General features: G+C 69.2%; 2 protein-coding genes and 1 pseudogene across 4 annotated transcripts; all 3 read right to left on the bottom strand.

Moving 5' to 3' along the window:
- Nucleotides 1–62: 62 nt before the first annotated feature.
- Nucleotides 63–9355, bottom strand: DEDD2 (death effector domain containing 2). 3 transcript variants are annotated; one of them, XM_064440389.1, is made up of 6 exons: nt 9235–9355; nt 8063–8643; nt 7121–7216; nt 5646–5756; nt 319–866; nt 67–145 (listed from the first exon to the last, which is right to left on the bottom strand). In XM_064440389.1, exons 2-5 carry the CDS (start codon nt 8478–8480, stop codon nt 439–441), a joined length of 1053 nt encoding a protein of 350 aa, XP_064296459.1. In that variant the 5' UTR covers nt 8481–8643; nt 9235–9355; the 3' UTR covers nt 67–145; nt 319–438. The 3 variants fall into 3 exon arrangements, with proteins under 3 accessions (XP_064296461.1, XP_064296460.1, XP_064296459.1); XM_064440390.1 differs by lacking the exon at nt 7121–7216 and having other exon boundaries at nt 65–145; XM_064440391.1 differs by lacking the exons at nt 5646–5756; nt 7121–7216 and having other exon boundaries at nt 63–145.
- Nucleotides 9356–9644: 289 nt separating this feature from the next.
- Nucleotides 9645–15941, bottom strand: DSPP (dentin sialophosphoprotein). Its single transcript, XM_064440392.1, has 3 exons — nt 15931–15941; nt 11598–15379; nt 9645–9649 (listed from the first exon to the last, which is right to left on the bottom strand). Exons 1-3 carry the CDS (start codon nt 15939–15941, stop codon nt 9645–9647), a joined length of 3798 nt encoding a protein of 1265 aa, XP_064296462.1.
- Nucleotides 15942–16195: 254 nt separating this feature from the next.
- On the bottom strand, nt 16196–21890 carry LOC135311264 (glycogen synthase kinase-3 beta-like; annotated as a pseudogene).
- Between the last annotated feature and the right edge of the window lie 112 nt (nt 21891–22002).

The following is a 22002-nucleotide window of genomic DNA, read 5'->3' on the forward strand; positions in this document are numbered from 1 at the left end:
GGGTCCCCCTGTTCTCCTTAGGGCTGGGGGGGTCCCCCCGTTCCCCTCAGGGCTGTGGTGGGGGGGGTCCCCCGTTCTCCTCAGGGCTGTGGTGGGGGGGGTCCCCCTGTTCCCCTCAGGGCTGGGGTCCTGGTGTGGGTCCCCCCTGTTCCCCTCAGGGTTAGGGGCTGGGGGTCCCCCCGTTCCCCTCAGGGCCGCGGCGGGGAGGGGTCCCCCCCGTTCCCCTCAGGGCCGTGGTGGGGGGGGGGTCCCCCCATTCCCCTCAGGGTTAGGGGCTGGGGGTCCCCCGTTCCCCTCAGGGCCATGGTGGGGGGGTACCCCCGTTCCCCTCAGGGCTGGGGTCCTGGCGGGGGTCCCCCCGTTCCCCTCAGCGTTAGGGGCTGGGGGTCCCCCCGTTCCCCTCAGGGCCGCGGCGGGGAGGGGTCCCCCCCGTTCCCCTCAGGGCCGCGGCGGGGAGGGCCGGGGTGCCCCCCGCCCGCCTCGCCGAGGCAGCGGGGGCCGGTCCCTTTGGGCGGCGAGGAGGAGGAGGCGCCGCCCTTCCTCGTAGTCGTCCTGGTCGACGCTGACGAGGAGGCGGACGTCCTCGCGGCCCACCGCCCGCCGCAGCCCCTCGGTGAGGAAGACGCCCTTGAGGGCCTCCAGCAGGGAGCCGCTGAGGTAGTCGCCCCAGAAGGCGTCGAGGTAGGAGAGCTCGGAGAACGTGATGCCGCAGAGCAGGGAGCCCAGGTCCCGCGCCGTCAGCACGCCGCTGGCCTGCCCGAAGACGTCGAGCTGGCGGCCGGGCCCGCGGGGGCGGCGCGAGGCCACGCCGCGGCGCAGCGCCTGCTCGTGCTCGCAGTACTCGGCCCGCACCCGCAGGCGGATGTCTGGGGGGGGGGACACGGGGGGGGGGGGGGGGACACACACGGGGGGGGGGGGGAAACACGGGGGGAGGGGGGGAAACACGTGGGGAGGGGGGGAAACACGTGGGGAGGGGGGGAAACACGTGGGGAGGGGGGGAAACACGTGGGGAGGGGGGGAAACACGTGGGGGGGGGAAACACGTGGGGAGGGGGGGGAAACACGTGGGGAGGGGGGGGAAACACGTGGGAGGGGGGGGAAACACGTGGGGAGGGGGGAAACACGTGGGAGGGGGGGAAACACGGGGGGAGGGGGGGAAACACGTGGGGAGGGGGGGAAACACGGGGGGAGGGGGGGAAACACGGGGGGAGGGGGGGAAACACGTGGGGGAGGGGGGGAAACACGTGGGGAGGGGGGGAAACACGGGGGGAGGGGGGGAAACACGTGGGGGGGGAAACACGTGGGGAGGGGGGGGAAACACGTGGGGAGGAAACACGTGGGGAGGGGGGGAAACACGTGGGGAGGGGGGGAAACACGTGGGGAGGGGGGGAAACACGTGGGGAGGGGGGGAAACACGTGGGGAGGGGGGGAAACACGTGGGGAGGGGGGGAAACACGTGGGGAGGGGGGGAAACACGTGGGGAGGGGGGGAAACACGTGGGGGAGGGGGGACACATGGGGGAGGGGGGAAACACGTGGGGAGGGGGGGAAACACGTGGGGGGGGGGGAAACACGTGGGGGGGGGGGAACACACGTGGGAGGGGGGGAACACACGTGGGAGGGGGGGAACACACGTGGGAGGGGGGGAACACACGTGGGAGGGGGGGAACACACGTGGGAGGGGGGGAAACACGGGGGGGGGAAACACGGGGGGGGAAACACATGGGGGAGGGGGGGGACACATGGGGGAGGGGGGGACACATGGGGGAGGGGGGGACACATGGGGGAGGGGGGGACACATGGGGGAGGGGGGGACACATGGGGGGGACACATGGGGGGGACACATGGGGGGACACATGGGGGGGACACATGGGGGGGGGACACATGGGGGGGGACACATGGGGGGGGGACACATGGGGGGGGGGACACATGGGGGGGGGGACACATGGGGGGGGACACATGGGGGGGGGACACACGGGGGGGACACACATGGGGGACACACATGGGGGACACACATGGGGGACACACATGGGGGACACACATGGGGGACACACATGGGGGACACACATGGGGGACACACATGGGGGGACACATGGGGGGACACATGGGGGGACACATGGGGGGACACATGGGGGGACACATGGGGGGGACACATGGGGGGGACACATGGGGGGGACACATGGGGGGGACACATGGGGGGGACACATGGGGGGGACACATGGGGGGGACACATGGGGGGGACACATGGGGGGGACACATGGGGGGGACACATGGGGGGGACACATGGGGGGGACACATGGGGGGGACACATGGGGGGGGACACATGGGGGGGACACATGGGGGGGACACATGGGGGGGACACATGGGGGGGACACATGGGGGGGACACATGGGGGGGACACATGGGGGGGGACACATGGGGGGGACACACATGGGGGGGGGGGACACACACATGGGGGGGGGGGACACGGACCCGGTTGGGGGGGGTGGGGGGAGCAGGGGGGAAGCGGGGGGGGGGGGGGGAAATGGGGGGGGGGGGAAAACAACAACAACAAAAATAACCATTAAAACCCCCGAAAACTCCCAGCCCCGCCCCAAACCACAGGGACACCCCGAAACCATTGAAACCTCCCCAAAACCCCCCCCCAAACCCTAAAAACGCTCCCAGGAATTTCAAAGCCCCCAAAGAAACCCCCAAATCATTGAAAACCACCCAAAATACTTCACCCCCCCCCCCCCAAAGCGCTCGCGGCTCGGCGCGGGGCCCCCCAGGCGCAGGGTGTTTGTTCGGGGGCCGTGGGACCAGTGCTCCCAGTACAGCCCAGTTCAAGCACTGGGGAGGCGGCCGGGGTCGCCCCGGTGCTGCCTGTAGAGACCCGACTGTCCCAGTACTCCCAGTAAAGCCCAGTGCTCCCAGTTACCCCAGAGTCTGCACCGGGAGAGGCACCCAGACCCCCCAGTAACCCCTTCTATTGCCCCACACTGGGCCCACAATCCCAGTCCTCCCAGTACAGCCCAGTTCAAGCACTGGGAGAGGCACCCAGCTCCCCCACTAGGCTTTGCACTGCCCGCATAGGGCCAAGGAGCCCAGTCTGCCCAGTTCTCCCAGTAAGCCCAGTTACACTGCTGAGGCAACCTGCACGCTCTCCCAGTAACCCCCTGTTACTCGTGCGCACCCGCGGGCCCAGTTCTCCCAGTAACACCAGTATGTCTACTGGGCCTCGGGCATCCCAGTTACGGGCTGGGGCCAACACAACCAGTTACCCCCACGCCCCACACTGCGACACCTCTCCCAGCGCTCCCAGTTACCCCACGCCCCACACTGGGACACCTCTCCCAGCGCTCCCAGTTACCCCACGCCCCACACTGGGACACCTCTCCCAGCGCTCCCAGTTCCCCCACGCCCCACACTGGGACACCTCTCCCAGCGCTCCCAGTTACCCCACGCCCCACACTGGGACACCTCTCCCAGCGCTCCCAGTTACCCCACGCCCCACACTGGGACACCTCTCCCAGCGCTCCAGTTACCCCACACCCCACACTGGGACACCTCTCCCAGCGCTACCAGTTACCCCACGCCCCACACTGGGACACCTCTCCCACCGCTCCCAGTTACCCCAGGCACCACACTGGGACACCTCTCCCACCGCTCCCAGTTACCCCACGCCCCACACTGGGACACCTCTCCCAGCGCTCCCAGTTACCCCACGCCCCACACTGGGACACCTCTCCCAGCGCTCCCAGTTACCCCACACCCCACACTGGGACACCTCTCCCAGCGCTCCCAGTTACCCCAGGCACCACACTGGGACAACCTCTCCCACCGCTCCCAGTTACCCCACGCCCCACACTGGGACACCTCTCCCAGCGCTCCCAGTTCCACCAGGCCCCACACTGGGACACCTCTCCCAGCGCTCCCACTTCCCCCACGCCCCACACTGGGACACCTCTCCCACCGCTCCCAGTTACCCCACGCCCCACACTGGGACACCTCTCCCAGCGCTACCAGTTACCCCACGCCCCACACTGGGACACCTCTCCCAGCGCTCCCAGTTACCCCACGCCCCACACTGGGACACCTCTCCCAGCGCTCCCAGTTACCCCACGCCCCACACTGGGACACCTCTCCCAGCGCTACCAGTTACCCCACGCCCCACTCTGGGACACCTCTCCCACCGCTCCCAGTTACCCCACGCCCCACTCTGGGACACCTCTCCCACCGCTCCCAGTTACCCCACGCCCCACTCTGGGACACCTCTCCCACCGCTCCCAGTTACCCCACGCCCCACACTGGGACACCTCTCCCAGCGCTACCAGTTACCCCACGCCCCACTCTGGGACACCTCTCCCACCGCTCCCAGTTACCCCACGCCCCACACTGGGACACCTCTCCCAGCGCTACCAGTTACCCCATGCCCCACACTGGGACACCTCTCCCAGTGCTACCACTTATCCCAGGCCCCACACTGGGACACCTCTCCCAGGGCTCCCAGTTACCCCACGCCCCACACTGGGACACCTCTCCCACCGCTCCCAGTTACCCCACGCCCCACACTGGGACACCTCTCCCAGCGCTCCCAGTTACCCCACGCCCCACACTGGGACACCTCTCCCAGCGCTACCAGTTACCCCACGCCCCACACTGGGACACCTCTCCCAGCGCTCCCAGTTACCCCACGCCCCACACTGGGACACCTCTCCCAGGGCTCCCAGTTACCCCACGCCCCACACTGGGACACCTCTCCCAGGGCTCCCAGTTACCCCACGCCCCACACTGGGACACCTCTCCCAGCGCTCCCAGTTACCCCACGCCCCACACTGGGACACCTCTCCCACCGCTCCCAGTTACCCCACGCCCCACACTGGGACACCTCTCCCACCGCTCCCAGTTACCCCACGCCCCACACTGGGACACCTCTCCCAGCGCTACCAGTTACCCCACGCCCCACACTGGGACACCTCTCCCAGCGCTCCCAGTTACCCCACGCCCCACACTGGGACACCACTCCCAGTGCTCCCAGTTATCCCAGGCCCCACACTGGGACACCTCTCCCACCGCTCCCAGTTACCCCACGCCCCACACTGGGACACCTCTCCCAGCGCTCCCAGTTCCCCCACGCCCCACACTGGGACACCTCTCCCAGCGCTCCCAGTTCCCCCACGCCCCACACTGGGACACCTCTCCCAGCGCTCCCAGTTACCCCACGCCCCACACTGGGACACCTCTCCCAGCGCTCCCAGTTCCCCCAGGTGGCTGGGCCCCATTTTGGGTGTCCCAGGGGCCTTTTTGGGTCCCTGTTTTCCAGCACCAAAACCTCACAGACCAAACTAGTCATTTTTTTTCCTCCCACTTTTACCGATTTCAGCAATTTTATGGGGGGTCTGGGCTGTTGGCGGGGGCCTCCCGCTGTTTTGGGGCGCTCCACGGGGATTGGGTTATTTTAGAGGCTTTTAGAGTTTGTTCCGTGATTGAAAGTAGGGAAAAAAAGAGCAATTTTGTCCCCCAGAAAGCGGGGGGAGGGGGTCCGGCCCCCCAGAAAGCGGGGGGAGGGGATCCGGCCCCCCAGAAAGCGGGGGGAGGGGGTCCGGCCCCCCAGAAAGCGGGGGGAGGGGGTCCGGCCCCCCAGAAAGCGGGGGGACACACCTACCGCAGGTGACTTTGGCGGGGGGGTCCTGGTGGGGCGGCGGCGCAGGGCGGCGGGGGAGGGGCGGCCGCGTCCGGCCTCGGCTCGTTCGCTTCCGCTTCCCGGAGCTGGACCCTGCAGAGGGGGAGGAGTCAGAGACCGGCGCCCCACGGCGCCCCATAGCCACCCATGGTCTGCCCCACGGCACCCCAGAGACCCCCGTAGCCATCCATGGTCTGCCCCATGGCACCCCACAGACCCCCGTGGCCACCCATGGTCTGCCCCATGGCACCCCACACAGCCCCGTGGCCACCCATGGTCTGCCCCACGGGACCCCAGAGACCCCTGTAGCCACCCATGGTCTGCCCCACAGAGACCCATAATGTGCCCCACAGAGACCCATGGCTCCTCAAAACATCCCACAGAGCTCCACAGTCTGCCCCACAGCAACCCATGCTGCCCCACAGAGCCCCACGACACCCCAAAACCCCCCACACTGCCCCCAAAACACCCCACAGATACCATGGTGTGCCCCACAGTGACCCACGACACCCCAAAACACCCCAAAGAACCCCATGGTGTGCCCCAGTGACCCATGACACCCCAAAAACACCCCACAGTGCCCCCCCAAACACCCCCAGAGCCCCATGGTGTGCCCCAGTGACCCATGACACCCCAAAAAACACCCCAGAGCCCCCCCAAACACCCCACAGAGCCCCATGGCATGTCCCACAGCGCCCCAAACACCCCACAGAACCCCATGGTGTACCCCAGCGACCCATCACACCCCAAGAACACCCCCCAGAGCCCCCCCAAACACCCCACGGAGCCCCATGGTGTATCCCAGTGACGCATGACACCCCAAAACACCCCACAGAGCTCCACGGTCTGCCCCACAGCAACCCACACTGCCCCACAGAGCCCCACGACACCCCAAAACACCCCGCAGAGCCCCATGGTGTGCCCCAGTGACCCACGACACCCCAAAAACACCCCACAGAGCCCCCCCAAACACCCCACAGAGCCCCATGGTGTGTCCCAGTGACCCATGACACCCCAAAAAACGCCCCAGAGCCCCCCCCAACACCCCACGGAGCCCCATGGCATGCCCCATGACCCACGACACCCGAAAAAACTCCCCACAGTGCCCCCCCAAACACCCCCCAGAGCCCCATGGTGTGCCCCAGTGACCCATGACACCCCAAAAAACACCCCAGAGCCCCCCCAAACACCCCACAGAGCCCCATGGCATGTCCCACAGCGACCCATCACACCCCAAAAACACCCCCCAGAGCCCCCCCAAACACCCCACGGAGCCCCATGGTGTGTCCCAGTGACCCACGACACCCGAAAAAACACCCCAGAGCCCCCCCAAACACCCCACAGAGCCCATGGCGTGTCCCAGCGACCCATGACACCCCAAAAACAACACCCCACGGAGCTCCCCGAGCTCCAGGGCACCCCCCAGGGCCCCCCACAGCACGCCCCACGGCACCTACCCGTCTCCCAGTGCTCCTGCCGGGGCTGGGCGCCGGCGGCCGCCTTCAGGCAACTCCCCACCACGGCCGGGCCGCAGGTGAACCGCTCCGGCGACACTGCGGGCGAGAGAACACCCCGAGAGCCCCGTCTGTTCCAGCAACCGGGATGACAGTCGGCAACACCGCGACGGCACAACCGGCGACGACCCGACCAGCGGCCCCCGCGACGGCACAAGCGGCGGCACAAGCGCTGAGTCCACGACGACACAACCGACGACACCGCGACGGCACAAGCGGCGAGGGCACAACCGGCAGCCGCATGGTGGCACAAGCGGTGACCCTGCGACAACACAAGCTGCAGCCCCACGATGACGCAAGCGGTGGCACAACTCGCAACGCCACAACGGCACAACCGGCAACAGAAGCGGTAACCCCACAACGGTACAGCCGGTGCCACAACAGGCGACCCTGTGACGGCACAAGCGGTGGCACAAGCGGTGACCCCGTGACAGTACAAGCAGCCACCCTGTGACGGCACGAGCTACAACCCCGCAACAGCACAAGCGGTGGCACAACTGGCAATGCCACGACGACACAACCGGCAACAGAACCGGTAGCCCCACAACGCTACAGCTGGTGGCGCAACAGGCGACCCAGCAACGGCACAAGCGGCGGCCCCGCGACGGCACAAGCCACAACCCCGCGACAGCACAAGCTGTGGCACAACTGGAAACAGAAGCGGTAACCCCACAACGCTACAGCCGGTGGCACAAGCGGCGACCCAGCAACGGCACAAGCGGCGGCCCCGTGACGGCACAAGCGGCGGCACAACTGGCAACAGAACTGGTAGCCCCACAACACTACAGGCGGTGGCACAAGCGGTGACCCAGCAACGGCACAAGCGGCGGCCCCACGACAGCACAAGCGGCGGCACAAGCGGCGGCCCCGACCGCCGGCGCTCACCGGTGCGGGGCCGCTTGAGGGTGACGCAGTGCAGCAGGTCGTGGCGGGTGACGACGCGCAGGAGCTGCAGCAGGTGCCGGAAGTTGCCCTCGTCGCACAACCCGCGTCGCTCCAGCTCCAGCAACAGCTCGACGCCGTCGCGAGGCCGCGCTCGCCCTTCCTCCGCGTCCCCCGAACGCCGCCGGGGCCGCCGCCGCCTCCACCGCTCCAGGAGGGGGGCAGGGGCGTCCTCGCCGCCCCACAGCGAGGGGTCCAGGGGGTGCGAGGGCGGGTGGGCTTCGTCGAGGAGGAAGGAGAGCACGGCCACGTCGCTGGGGGTCAGCTGCGCCCCCACCACCTCGAAGAGCCGGTGCAGCGACACCATCCCGTAATACTCCAGGCATTCTTCTTCCTCCCACGGCGCCGGGGGTCGGGACATGGGGGAACCCCCCGGGGGGTCGCGGGTCTCCTCCCCCCCCCGCGGGGAGTGGAGCTGGGAGAGGGCACGGAGGGACTCCAGCGCCGGGGCTGGGGGGGGGGCGCGGGAATGCGGGGGAATTGGGGGAGGGGGTGTGTGGATGTGCCGCGGGGGGTCGGGGTGCCTGGAAGAGAGCGGGGGGAAGGCCTGAGGGGCAGGACCCCTCCCAAAGCCCCTCAGTCCCCCCAAACACCCACCTACAGCGCCTCCCCCCCCCCCCCCCAAATCCCCCCCCACCGGCCCATTCCCCCCCCCCAACAACCCCTCCCCCCCCAACATCCCCCAGGCCCATCCCCCACGCGCCACCCCCACCCCCCCGAGGCCCACAACCCCTCCCACCCCCCAAACACCCCCCCAGACGCCATGACCTCACCCCCCCTCAGGCCACCCCAGCCGTGACCTCACCCCCCAAACCCGCACCTTCTTCCTGCCCTTCCCGCCCCTCCCGCACACCGGGGGAGGGTGTCACACGCCTCCCCCCCCCCAAACGCCGCCCTTCCTCCTCACCACCCCCAATCCTCCACCCCGACCCCTAAGCACCCCCGAACCCCCCAAACCCCCTCCTCAAACGCTCCCTCCCCGCCTCCAGGCCCTGTCACCCAACCACCCCCAGGGCCACAGCTCCCCCCCCCCCCAAGCAGCGGCCGCCACCGCCCCACCGCGGCTCGACGCCCCCTCCCCCACCACCCCCGACCCTCCGAGGGGAACTTTTTACCTCAGGAAAGCCCGTCCCGCCGCCCCCCGCCCGCTGCTGCCGCCGCCCGGATCCTTCTGGCACCTTCGATCGCTCTGCGCATGCGCCGCCCCCCAAAGCCGCGCCCCCTCCTCCAGAACCACACCCCGTTCCCTTCAAACCGCGCCCCCCTCCCGCCCCCACCGCAAAAGCGGATTGGTTCCCGCCGCTCGCCCCGCCTCCCCGCCGCTCGGCCACGCCCACCGCGCCGCACCGCTTCCTTCCTCGTCCCCCCCGCCTCCCTCCGTCCCGCGCATGCGCCGCCGGCGGCACGCGGAGCCCCCCGCGTGACCCACGTGTGTGGGAGGGGGCCGGCGCAGCGCGGCCCCGCCCCGCTCCCCTCCGTGACGGTGCGCGCATGCGCGGGCCGGCGCGCGAACGGCGTAAGGGCGCTACGCTATTGGCGTAAGGGGGGGGGGGCAAGGGCAGTATGGGGGCCCTACGCCAGTGGCGAAATAGGGGGACAGGGTCGATATGCGGGGGCTACTCCAGTGGAGTAAGAGGGGAACACGGGCGGTACGTTATGTGGGGACTACGCCAGTGGCGTAAGAGGGGGCTACAACCCGTATACGGGCACTACGCAAGTAGCGTAGGGCGGGGACGCGGCCGGTAGATGGGCGCTACGCTAATTGCGTAGCGGCATTTCCCGCCCCCCCCGCACACGCCCCTCCCCCCCGTGCCCCGCCCCTCCCCCCCGTGCCCCCCCACGTGCGAAGCCGCCGCGTGCGAACGCACGTGCCGTGACACCCCCCCCACGCCCCCTCCCGGCCGGCGGTGCGCATGCGCAGCCGGAGCTGGGCGGAGGGGGCGTGACCCCGCTGCTTTGTCCCCGCCCGCTGGGCGGAGCGAGGCGGGCGCTGCGGGAGGGGGCGTGGCTCGCTGGCTGGGCCCCGCCCCGCCGGCAGTGCCGCGCTCGCCGATTGGCCGGCGCGGCGCGGGCCAATGAGGGGGCTCGTTGTAAGGCGGGGCGGGCGCCGGGAGGGGACGGCGGCAGCGGCGGTAAGTTCCGGGGCCTTCAGCCCCATAGCAGGGTCCCTCAGCCCCATCGCTGCTCTCTGTGCCCCATAGCGGGGTCCCCCAGACCCATCGCTGCTCTCTGTGCCCCATGGCAGGGTCCCTCAGCCCCATAGCGGGGCCCCCCAGCCCCATAGTTGCTCTCTGTGCCCCATAGCGGGGTCCCCCAGACACATAGTTGCTCTCTGTGCCCCGTAGCAGGGTCCCTCAGCCCCATAGCGGGGCCTGCAGCCCCATAATGCCTCTCTCTGTCCCACAGCGGCATCCTCCAGCCCCACAGCGGGGTCCCCCTGCCCCATCCCTGCTCTTTCGGCCCCACAGCAGCATCCTCCAGCCCCATAGCAGGACCCCTCAGACCCATAATGCACCCCTGTGCCCCACGATGGCATCCGTCAGCCCTGTAGCGGTGTCCCTGTGCCCCACAGCGAGTCCCCCCTGCCTCCCCCTGCCCCACAGCAACATCACCCATGGCTTATCACCTCCCCCCCACCCACAACCCCCGGGCGTTTTCCACCCTGCAGTGGGGCAGGGGCAGGGGCACCCCTCAACTAACCCCCTCCCCCATTTTCCCCCCTTCAGCGGGGCAAGGGCACCCCTCAATGGGGCAGGGGCACCCCCCAACTAACCCCCTCCCTCCCCCATTTCCCCCCCGGGTGGGGCAGGGACACCCCTCAGTGGGGCAGGGGCCCCCCCTAACTAACCCCCTCCCCCATTGTCCCCCCTTCAGCGGGGCAAGGGCACCCCGTAGTGGGGCAGGGGCACCCCCTAACTAACCCCCTCCCCCATTTTCCCCCATTTTCCCCCCTTCAGTGGGGCAAGGGCACCCCTCAGTGGGGCAGGGACACCCCCTAACTAACCCCCTCCCCCATTTTCCCCCCTTCAGTGGGGCAGGGGCACCCTCCCCCCGCCGCCCCACACCTACCCCCCTGTTACCGGTGCCTGGGGGGCGGCCGCCTCCTGCTCCCCGTCCCCCGCCCGGCCGCCGCCCTACGACCGCGGCCCCCCCTTCGCCGCCCCCGAGGCCCTCCCGGAACGCCGGGGGGGGAACATTTGGCCCCCGTCGAGGAGGAGGGCGGCAAAACGCCGGGGCCTCCAACCTCCGCCGGCGCCGACGACCCCCGCGGCGACGCCGGCCCGCCCCACGGCGACGGCACCCACCCCACGGCGCCGCCACCGTGGCTGCTGCGAGGGTCCGGCCCGGGGGGGGCTGCAGCAGCGGGGCCACGGGGTGGTGGGGCCACGCCCGCAACACGCCCCGACACGCCCCGGCAGCAGCGGGACTGGTGGTGATGGTGATGCCAGTGCTGGTAGTGGTGGTGTAGGGGCGGTACTGGTGCCACCGGTGCCGATACTGGTATTACGGGTACCACCTGTGGTGCCGGTACTGGTGTTACTGGTACGGCAACTGGTGCCGCTGGTGCCACTGCCGGTACTGGCACACCTGGAACAGCTGCTGTTACCGGTGTCCCTGGTGTCCGTGGAGTCGCTCCCGGTACCGGTGCCGCTGCTGTTACCGGTGTTACCGGCGTCCCTGGGGTCACTCCCGGTACCGGTGCCGCTGCTGTTACCGGTGTCCCTGGTGTCCGTGGAGTCACTGCCGGTACCGGTGCCGCTGCTGTTACCGGTGTCCCTGGTGTCCCTGGGGTCGCTCCCGGTACCGGTGCCGCTGCTGTTACCGGTGTCCCTGGTGTCCCTGGAGTCACTGCCGGTACCGGTGCCGCTGCTGTTACCGGTGTCCCTGGTGTCCCTGGAGTCACTGCCGGTACCGGTGCCGCTGCTGTTACCGGTGTCCCTGGTGTCCCTGGAGTCACTGCCGGTACCGGTGCCGCTGCTGTTACCGGTGTCCCTGGTGTCCCTGGAGTCACTGCCGGTACCGGTGCCGCTGCTGTTACCGGTGTCCCTGGTGTCCCTGGGGTCGCTCCCGGTACCGGTGCCGCTGCTGTTACCGGTGTCGCCGGTGTCCCTGGGGTCACTGCCGGTACCGGTGCCGCTGCTGTTACCGGTGTCCCTGGGGTCCCTGGGGTCACTCCCGGTACCGGTGCCGCTGCTGTTACCGGTGTCGCCGGTGTCCCTGGGGTCACTGCCGGTACCGGTGCCGCTGCTGTTACCGGTGTCCCTGGTGTCCCTGGAGTCGCTCCCGGTACCGGTGCCGCTGCTGTTACCGGTGTCCCTGGTGTCCCTGGAGTCGCTCCCGGTACCGGTGCCGCTGCTGTTACCAGTGTCCCTGGTGTCCCTGGAGTCGCTCCTGGTACTGGTGCCGCTGCTGTTACCGGTGCCGCTGCTTTTACCGTTGTCGCCGGTGTCCCTGGGGTCGCTCCTGGTACCGGTGCCGCTGCTGTTACCAGTGTCCCTGGTGTCGCCAGTGTTCCTGGGGTCACTCCCAGTACCGGTGCCGCTGCTGTTACCGGTGTCCCTGGTGTCGCCGGTGTCCCTGGGGTCACTCCCAGTACCGGTGCCGCTGCTGTTACCGGTGTCCCTGGTGTCCCTGGAGTCGCTCCCGGTACCGGTGCCGCTGCTGTTACCGGTGTTACCGGCGTCCCTGGGGTCACTCCCGGTACCGGTGCCGCTGCTGTTACCGGTGTCGCCGGCGTCCCTGGAGTCGCTCCTGGTACCGGTGCCGCTGCTGTTACCGGTGTCCCTGGAGTCGCTCCCGGTACCGGTGCCGCTGCTGTTACCGGTGTCCCTGGTGTCCCTGGGGTCGCTCCCGGTACCGGTGCCGCTGCTGTTACCGGTGTCCCTGGTGTCCCTGGAGTCGCTCCCGGTACCGGTGCCGCTGCTGTTACCGGCGTCCCTGGTGTCCCTGGAGTCGCTCCCGGTACCGGTGCCGCTGCTGTTACCGGTGTCGCCGGCGTCCCTGGGGTCACTCCCGGTACCGGTGCCGCTGCTGTTACCGGTGTCCCTGGCGTCCCTGGAGTCGCTCCCGGTACCGGTGCCGCTGCTGTTACCGGTGTTACCGGCGTCCCTGGGGTCACTCCCGGTACCGGTGCCGCTGCTGTTACCGGCGTCCCTGGGGTCACTCCCGGTACCGGTGCCGCTGCTGTTACCGGTGTCCCTGGTGTCCCTGGAGTCGCTCCCGGTACCGGTGCCGCTGCTGTTACCGGTGTTACCGGCGTCCCTGGGGTCACTCCCGGTACCGGTGCCGCTGCTGTTACCGGTGTCCCTGGTGTCCCTGGAGTCGCTCCCGGTACCGGTGCCGCTGCTGTTACCGGTGTCGCCGGCGTCCCTGGTGTCACTCCCGGTACCGGTGCCGCTGCTGTTACCGGTGTCCCTGGTGTCCCTGGAGTCGCTCCCGGTACCGGTGCCGCTGCTGTTACCGGTGTTACCGGCGTCCCTGGGGTCACTCCCGGTACCGGTGCCGCTGCTGTTACCGGTGTCCCTGGTGTCCCTGGAGTCGCTCCCGGTACCGGTGCCGCTGCTGTTACCGGTGTTACCGGCGTCCCTGGGGTCGCTCCCGGTACCGGTGCCGCTGCTGTTACCAGTGTCCCTGGTGTCCGTGGAGTCACTGCCGGTACCGGTGCCGCTGCTGTTACCGGTGTCCCTGGTGTCCCTGGAGTCGCTCCCGGTACCGGTGCCGCTGCTGTTACCGGTGTCCCTGGTGTCCCTGGGGTCGCTCCCGGTACCGGTGCCGCTGCTGTTACCGGTGTCGCCGGTGTCCCTGGGGTCACTGCCGGTACCGGTGCCGCTGCTGTTACCGGTGTCCCTGGGGTCCCTGGGGTCACTCCCGGTACCGGTGCCGCTGCTGTTACCGGTGTCGCCGGTGTCCCTGGGGTCACTGCCGGTACCGGTGCCGCTGCTGTTACCGGTGTCCCTGGTGTCCCTGGAGTCGCTCCCGGTACCGGTGCCGCTGCTGTTACCGGTGTCCCTGGTGTCCCTGGAGTCGCTCCCGGTACCGGTGCCGCTGCTGTTACCAGTGTCCCTGGTGTCCCTGGAGTCGCTCCTGGTACTGGTGCCGCTGCTGTTACCGGTGCCGCTGCTTTTACCGTTGTCGCCGGTGTCCCTGGGGTCGCTCCTGGTACCGGTGCCGCTGCTGTTACCAGTGTCCCTGGTGTCGCCAGTGTTCCTGGGGTCACTCCCAGTACCGGTGCCGCTGCTGTTACCGGTGTCCCTGGTGTCGCCGGTGTCCCTGGGGTCACTCCCAGTACCGGTGCCGCTGCTGTTACCGGTGTCCCTGGTGTCCCTGGAGTCGCTCCCGGTACCGGTGCCGCTGCTGTTACCGGTGTTACCGGCGTCCCTGGGGTCACTCCCGGTACCGGTGCCGCTGCTGTTACCGGTGTCGCCGGCGTCCCTGGAGTCGCTCCTGGTACCGGTGCCGCTGCTGTTACCGGTGTCCCTGGAGTCGCTCCCGGTACCGGTGCCGCTGCTGTTACCGGTGTCCCTGGTGTCCCTGGGGTCGCTCCCGGTACCGGTGCCGCTGCTGTTACCGGTGTCCCTGGTGTCCCTGGAGTCGCTCCCGGTACCGGTGCCGCTGCTGTTACCGGTGTCGCCGGCGTCCCTGGTGTCACTCCCGGTACCGGTGCCGCTGCTGTTACCGGTGTCCCTGGTGTCCCTGGAGTCGCTCCCGGTACCGGTGCCGCTGCTGTTACCGGTGTTACCGGCGTCCCTGGGGTCACTCCCGGTACCGGTGCCGCTGCTGTTACCGGCGTCCCTGGTGTCCCTGGAGTCGCTCCCGGTACCGGTGCCGCTGCTGTTACCGGTGTCGCCGGCGTCCCTGGGGTCGCTCCCGGTACCGGTGCCGCTGCTGTTACCGGTGTCGCCGGCGTCCCTGGTGTCACTCCCGGTACCGGTGCCGCTGCTGTTACCGGTGTCCCTGGTGTCCCTGGAGTCGCTCCCGGTACCGGTGCCGCTGCTGTTACCGGTGTTACCGGCGTCCCTGGGGTCACTCCCGGTACCGGTGCCGCTGCTGTTACCGGCGTCCCTGGGGTCACTCCCGGTACCGGTGCCGCTGCTGTTACCGGTGTCCCTGGTGTCGCCAGTGTTCCTGGGGTCGCTCCCGGTACCGGTGCCGCTGCTGTTACCGGTGTTGCCGGCGTCCCTGGGGTCACTCCCGGTACCGGTGCCGCTGCTTTCGCCGGTGTCCCTGGTGTCACTGGTGTCACTGGTGCCACGGGCGTCCCTGGGGCGGGGGGTGGGGGAGGGGAGTCCATCGCTTTGCCAGGGGTGGGGGGGGCGCTGTAGTGGGGAGGGGCTGCACCTCCACGCCGACGCCTTCGCCTGAGGGGAGGGGGGGGGTGGGGTCGGGGGTCCCGCCCCTCCCCCACGGGAAATAAAGTTTGTGCCGCCCCACCCCCACCCCTGACGTCACTGATGGGGGGTTGGGGGGGGAGGGGGTGGGGGGTCACCCCGACCCTAAACCTGGGGGAAATGGCCCCAAAAACCAAGCCGTGGGGGAAGGGTCCCCCCAAAACTGGACTGGGGGGGTCACCCCAGAAACCACAGCCCTGGGCTGCCCCTCCCCCCCCCCACCCCCCTCTCAAAAACTCCAGCCCGGGGGGGGGACCTGGAACCTGCCCCTCCCCCCCCGAAACCACCCCGGGGGGGGGGAGGGGAAACACCCCCAAATATTCAGCCGGGGTGGGGGGGGGGGGATCCCTAAACCCGCAGCCCCCCCCCTTCCTGGGGGGAGGGGGCACCCCTAAAAGGAGGCCTGAGGCTTAACCCCCCCACCCCCCACCCATACGCAGCCCCTGGGTGGCCCCAGACACCCCCAACACCCACCCTGGGGGTCCCCCAGAACTCGCCCCCCCCCCCAAGACCCCACACCCCCCAGTTTTGTCACCATGCCAATAATTTATTGAGCCGGGGCTGTACAAAGCCGGGACCCGCGGGGGGGGGGGCGGGGGGGGAGGGGGGGGAGGGGCGCGACCGCGGCCTGGGGGGGTCCCGGGCGCCCCCCAATATTTTGGGGGGTGGGGGGAGAAAAAACCCCCCACTCAGTCTATTTACAGCGATTGATAAAAGGAGGGGGAGGGGGTGTATTTACAAGGGGGGGAGGGGGGATAAAAAGCCCCCCCACCCCCAATTTTGGGGGGGGAGGGGCACGGCCCCACGGAGGGGGGGCCCCGGGAGGGGGTGGGTTTAAGATGATGTGGTGACCCCTCCCCCACTCTGGCCTGGGGAGTCCAGACCCCCCCACCCCCAATGGGTGAGGGGGGGTTTGGGGGGGGTCCAGGCCCCGCCCCTCCCCCCCCCGGTGAGGGGGGCTTTGGGGGGGGCCCGGGGGGGCCCCTCAGGAGGTGCTGGCGATGGGGCCGGTGCCCTCCCCCGCTGCGACCTGGCTGCGCCCCTCGCCTGGGGGGGGAGGGGGAGGTGTTGGGGGAGGGGGCCTCCGACATCCCAGCATGTACTGGGAGGGGCCCCACCCCCCGAGCCCCCCAATATCCCCCAAGCCCCCCCACGCCCCTCCCTCCCCACCCCAATGTGCCCTCCGCCCCGCCCCCAATGCCCCCACCCCCAGGATCCCACGTGCCCCTCCCCCACCCCCCCGATATCCCCTCCCCCACCCCCCAATGTCCCCTCCCGCCCCTCCCCAATGACCCCAATATCCCCTCCCGCCCCTCCCCCATCACCTTGATATCCCCGCCCCTCCCCCAATGACCCCAAATATCCCTCCCGCCCCTCCCCCAGTGCCCCCTCCCGCCCCTCCCCCGGCCGCCCCTCCCCCCTCACCGTGGGGCGCGGGGGGGCGGGGGCGCAGCCCCGCAGGTGGGGGGGCACCAGGGTGCTGTTGAGGGAGGGCTGGATGCCCAGCTCTGGGGGGGGGGGAGGGGAGGGGTCAGGGCACCCCAAAACCCTCCCCGCCCCCCCAAAATGGCCCCCAGATCCCCCCAAACCCTCCCCCAGCCCCACAAATGCCCTCTCAGAGCCCCTGAGCACCCCCCGACCCCCCCCAGACCCACTCCCTGCTCTCTCACAACCCCCCCGGCCCCCCAAACCCCCCTCCGACTCCCCCAAACCCCCTCCCAACCCCCCCCAAACGCCCCCCAGCCCCCCCACTCCCCCAAACCCCCTCCCATCCCCCCCAAACCCCCTCCAACCCCCTCCCATCCCCCCCAGACCCCCTCCCAGCCCCCTCCCAGCCCCCTCCCATCCCCCCCAAGGCCCCCTCCCAGCCCCCTCCCAGCCCCCCCAAGGCCCCTCCCAGCCCCCTCCCATCCCCCCTCCCATCCCCCCTCCCACCCCCTCCATCTCCCCCAGACCCCCTCCCACCCCCTCCATCTCCCCCAGACCCCTCCGACCCCCTCCCACCCCCTCCCATCTCCCCCAGACCCCCTCCCACCCCCTCCCATCCCCCCCAGACCCCCTCCCACGCCCCTCCCATCCCCCCCAGACCCCCTTCCAGCCCCACCCATCCCCCCCAGACCCCCTCCCACGCCCTCCCATCTCCCCCAGACCCCCTCCCACGCCCTCCCATCTCCCCCAGACCCCCTCCCACCCCCTCCCATCTCCCCCAGACCCCCTCCCACCCCCTCCATCTCCCCCAGACCCCCTCCCAGCCCCCCAAGACCCCCTCCCAGCCCCACCCATCTCCCCAGACCCCCTCCCATCCCCACCCATCTCCCCCAGACCCCCCTCCCATCCCCACCCATCTCCCCCAGACCCCCTCCCAACCCCACCATCTCCCCCAGACCCCCTCCCACGCCCTCCCACCCCCCCCCAGCCCCCCGGCCCCCCTCACCGCCGGCGCTGAAGTTGAAGAGGGGGGCAGGTCGCGCCCGCTGGGCAGCGCGCCGCCGCAGCCGCAGCTCGTCGAAGAAGGGTCGGCGCAGGCCTGCAGCGGCCCCAGGCGCGTCTGCGGCGTGTACTCGAGCAGCCGCCCGCACAGCGCCACGGCCTCGGGGGGCGTCCGCGCCTTGAACACCTGCGGGGACCCCCCGGGCGTCACCGCCGGGACCCCCGAAACCTCCCCACCCCACCCCGCCCCCCGCCCGAGGTCCCCCGAAACCCCTCACCTTCGACCACGGGTGCGCCTTGATCTGCGGGAACTTGAACTCGGTGTAGTTGGGGTTCATCTCCCCGGATCTGCTCCCGCGTCGGGGTCCCCAATACCTGGGGGCGGGGGGGGGAAAGGGGGACCCCCAAAACCTCAACCCCACCCCTCCGTGACCTATCAGCCCCGAACCGGCTTTTTCGGCCCCCAAAATAAACGCCCAGACGCGACTCGGTGAAGGAAACCTGGGAAAAATGTTGAGCCCGGGGGGTAAAACCCCCCACTGAACCCCCAAAAAATCCTCCCCCAAAACCCCCCAAACCCCAAAATCTCCCTTGAGACGTAAAAATTCTCCCTCAAACCCCCAAAATCCTCCCTGAACCCCCCAAAATCTTCCTTGAGACACAAAAATCTTCCCCGAAACCCCAAAATCCTCCCCCGAACCCCCAAAATCCTCCCCCAAACCCCCAAAAATCCTCCCTGAGACACAAAAATCCTCCCCGAACCTCCCAAGATCCTCCCCAAACCCCCCAAGATCCTCCTTGAGACACAAAAGTCCTCCCCTGAACCCCCAAAATCCTCCCCGAGACACAAAAATCCTCCCCTGAACCCCAAAAATCCTCCCGAGACACAAAAATCTTCCCCGAAACCCCAAAATCCTCCCCTGAACCCCCAAAAATCCTCCCCCAAAATCCTCCCCCGAACCCCCAAAATCCTCCCCGAGACATAAAAATCCTCCCCAAACCCCCAAAAATCCCCCCCGAGCGTCACAATTGGCCCATGGAGCCCCAAAACTCACCAGCCCCCCAAAATCCCCCGTCGTGGCCCCAAAACCTCCCCCCCCAGCCCAAAATCCGCCTCCTGAACCCCAAAATCAGCCTTTGAACCCCCCAAAGCCAGAAGGTGTCAAATCAGGAGACCCGAAGCTGCCCCCCCCCCTAAATCCCACCTCCTGCACCCCAAAACCTCCCAAACCCCCCCAGGAGCCCCCCAAATCCCTCTCCTGAGCCCCAAAATCACCCCCCTGACCCCAAAACCCACCCAGGAGCCCCTTCAAGCCACCCCAACCCCCCTAAATCCCCCCTCTGCAAGCCCTAAAGCCTCCCCCCGACCCCAAAACCACCCACCAGGAGCCCCCCAAAACCCCCCAGGAGCCCCCAATCCAGCCCCACACCCGCCAAAAAGACCCCGAGACCCCCCAAAAATACCCCCAGACACCCCCAGACCCTCCAAAGAGGCCCCCAGACGCCCCAGACCCTCCAAAGAGGCCCCCAGACGCCCCCAAAAGGCCCCAGATGCCCCCAGACCTCCCCAAAAAGGCCCCCCCAAGACCGCCCAAAAAGGCCCCCCAGACGCCCCAAGACCCCCCAAAAAGGCCCCCCCAAGACCCGCCAAAAAGGCCCCCCCAAGACCCGCCAAAAAGGCCCCCCCAAGACCCGCCAAAAAGGCCCCCAGATGCCCCAGACCCCCCAAAAGGCCCCCAGATGCCCCAGACCCCCCAAAAAGGCCCCCAGACGCCCCCAGACCCCCCCAAAAAGACCCCCAGACCCCCCACCCCCCCCCCACCTTGATGATCTCCACCAGCTGGTCGACGCCGCTGTCCCCGGGAAGATGGGCTGCCCCAGCAGCAGCTCGGCCAGGACGCAGCCCGCCGACCAGATGTCTGGAAAGCGAGGGAATTTGGGGTGAAAAAGAGCGGTAACGGGGCCGGGGGGGTGGGGGGCCGCGGGCGGGGTCTCACCGATGTTGGAGGTGTAGTCGGTGGCCCCGAAAATGAGCTCGGGGGCGCGGTAGTAGCGGGAGCAGAATGTAGGAGACGTTGGGCTCCCCCCGCACCAGCTGCTTGGCGCTGAAAGGGGAGCAAAACGGGGGGGAAAACGGCGTTTTCAGGGGTCGGGGGAACCCGGATGATTGAAAAGCTCTCAGGGGGGGGGGGGGGGGTTTTGGGGGGGGTCCCGACCTGCCGAAATCGCAGAGTTTGAGCACGGCGGTGTCGGGGTCGACGAGGAGGTTTTGGGGTTTGATGTCGCGGTGACAGACGCCCTGGGAGTGGATGTAGGCCAGGCTCCGGAAAAGCTGGTACATGTAAACCTGGGGTTAAAAACAAACAAATAGCCCCAAAAACGCGGCTCGGGAGGGGGGGGGGAGCGTCTGGGGAGGGGTCTTTTCCCTTACCTTAACGTAGAAGACGGGGATGGTTTGTTTGGCCTTGGAGAAGTGCCGGGCGACGCGATAAACGGTTTCGGGGACGAAATCCAGCACCAGGTTGAGATAAACCTCGTCCTTCTGCGGCGGGGGAGGGGCAAGGGGGGGTGAGGGGGGGAGGGGAGGGGCTGGGGAGACCCCCCACCCCCCTCCTCCCCTCGGCCGGTACCTTTTCGCCGCTGGAATAAAAGAAATAGCGGAGCCGGACGATGTTGCAGTGGTCGAGTTTGCGCATGATCTGAAGCTCCCGGTTCTGGGGGGGGGGTGAAAAAGGGGGGGGGTGAAAAAGGGGTAGGGTGGGGGTCAAAAAAGAGGGGAGGGGGAGACTGGGGGAGGAAGGGACAGGGGAGGGAGGGGGACGCACGGGGTGAAAAGGGGGGGGCGCACGGGGGAGGGGCAGGGATAAGGTGTGGGGTTAAAGAAAGGGGGGAGGGGGGCAGCACGGGGTGGAGAAAGGGGAGGGGAAAAGGGGGGTGGGGGGGAGGGGAAAAGGGGAAAGGGGAGGAAATGGGGGGGAAGAGGGACCCAAAGGGGGGGTGGGGGACAAAAAAGGGGGGGGAAGGGCCCAAACTGGGGGGGGGGAAGGAAAGGGGATATAGGGTTCACATGGGGGGAGGGGGACAAAGAGGGGGGGAGGGGAGCCGAAATGGGGGGAGTGAGGACGAAGTGGGGGCTCAAATAGGGAGGGAGGGGAGCAGAGAAGTGGGGGGAGGGGGGAGACAGGGGGCAGAGAAGTGGGGGGAGGGGGGAGACGGGGGGCAGAGAAGTGGGGGGAGGGGGGAGACGGGGGGCAGAGAAGTGGGGGAGGGGGAGACGGGGGGCAGAGAAGTGGGGGGAGGGGGGAGACGGGGGGCAGAGAGTGTGGGGAGACGGGGGGCAGAGAAGTGTGGGGAGACGGGGGGCAGAGAAGTGTGGGGGGGGCAGAGAAGTGTGGGGAGGGGGGGAGACGGGGGCAGAGAAGCGGGGGGGAGGGGGGAGACGGGGGGCAGAGAAGCGGGGGGAGGGGGGAGACGGGGGCAGAGAAGCGGGGGAGGGGCTCACCTTGAAGCGCTTGTCCTGCAGCACCTTCTTGATGGCCACGAGCTCCCCGGACTCCGCCAGCCGCGCCTGATACACGACGCCGAACGAGCCGTTCCCGATCACTTTGATGTCGGTGTAAGAGGACTTCCTGGGGCCGATCCGGTCCCTGCCCGGGGGTGGCGACCACCGTGCTCACCTTCCCGCCGTCCCCTGCGGACACCGTGGGGGGGGTGGGGGAGGGTCAGGGGGACCGGGGGCGGGGGGGGGTGGGGAGGGGCGGGGGGGGGGCGGCACTCACGGCCTAGTTTAACACCCGGTGGGAAGGCCCCGCCGCCCGGCCCGGCTCCGGTTTTTCCCCCGCTGGGTGTCGATGCGGTTGTCGGTACCGAAGAGAGGTTGGGGTGTTGCGGGGGGACCGGTATCGGCGAAAGAAGCGGTGCGGGGGCGGGAGGAGCCCGGGCCGGGGCCGCCGCTCATGGCCAGGCCGCTGCGGGGCCGCGCTCCCACCGGGCCGGGGCCGCTCCGCCCCTTCCGCCGCCGTAAAGCGCGATGGCGCAAAACACGGAAACCGCCCCCTCCGCACC

This window comes from Phalacrocorax carbo, unplaced genomic scaffold, assembly GCF_963921805.1.
Source record: "Phalacrocorax carbo unplaced genomic scaffold, bPhaCar2.1 SCAFFOLD_382, whole genome shotgun sequence".
Classification (NCBI taxonomy): Eukaryota; Metazoa; Chordata; class Aves; order Suliformes; family Phalacrocoracidae; genus Phalacrocorax; species Phalacrocorax carbo.

Bases quoted from the DNA above. Each gene is read 5' to 3' on its own strand.
- DEDD2 (XM_064440389.1), bottom strand. From the start codon at position 8,480: ATGTCCCGACCCCCGGCGCCGTGGGAGGAAGAAGAATGCCTGGAGTAT. The intron at 5,757-7,120 runs GTAGGTGCCGTG...CCCCCTCTGCAG, and splicing joins GCAGGAGCACTGGGAGACGG to GGTCCAGCTCCGGGAAGCGG. The intron at 867-5,645 runs GTAGGTGTGTCC...CCCCCCCCCCAG, and splicing joins CCCCGCCAAAGTCACCTGCG to ACATCCGCCTGCGGGTGCGG.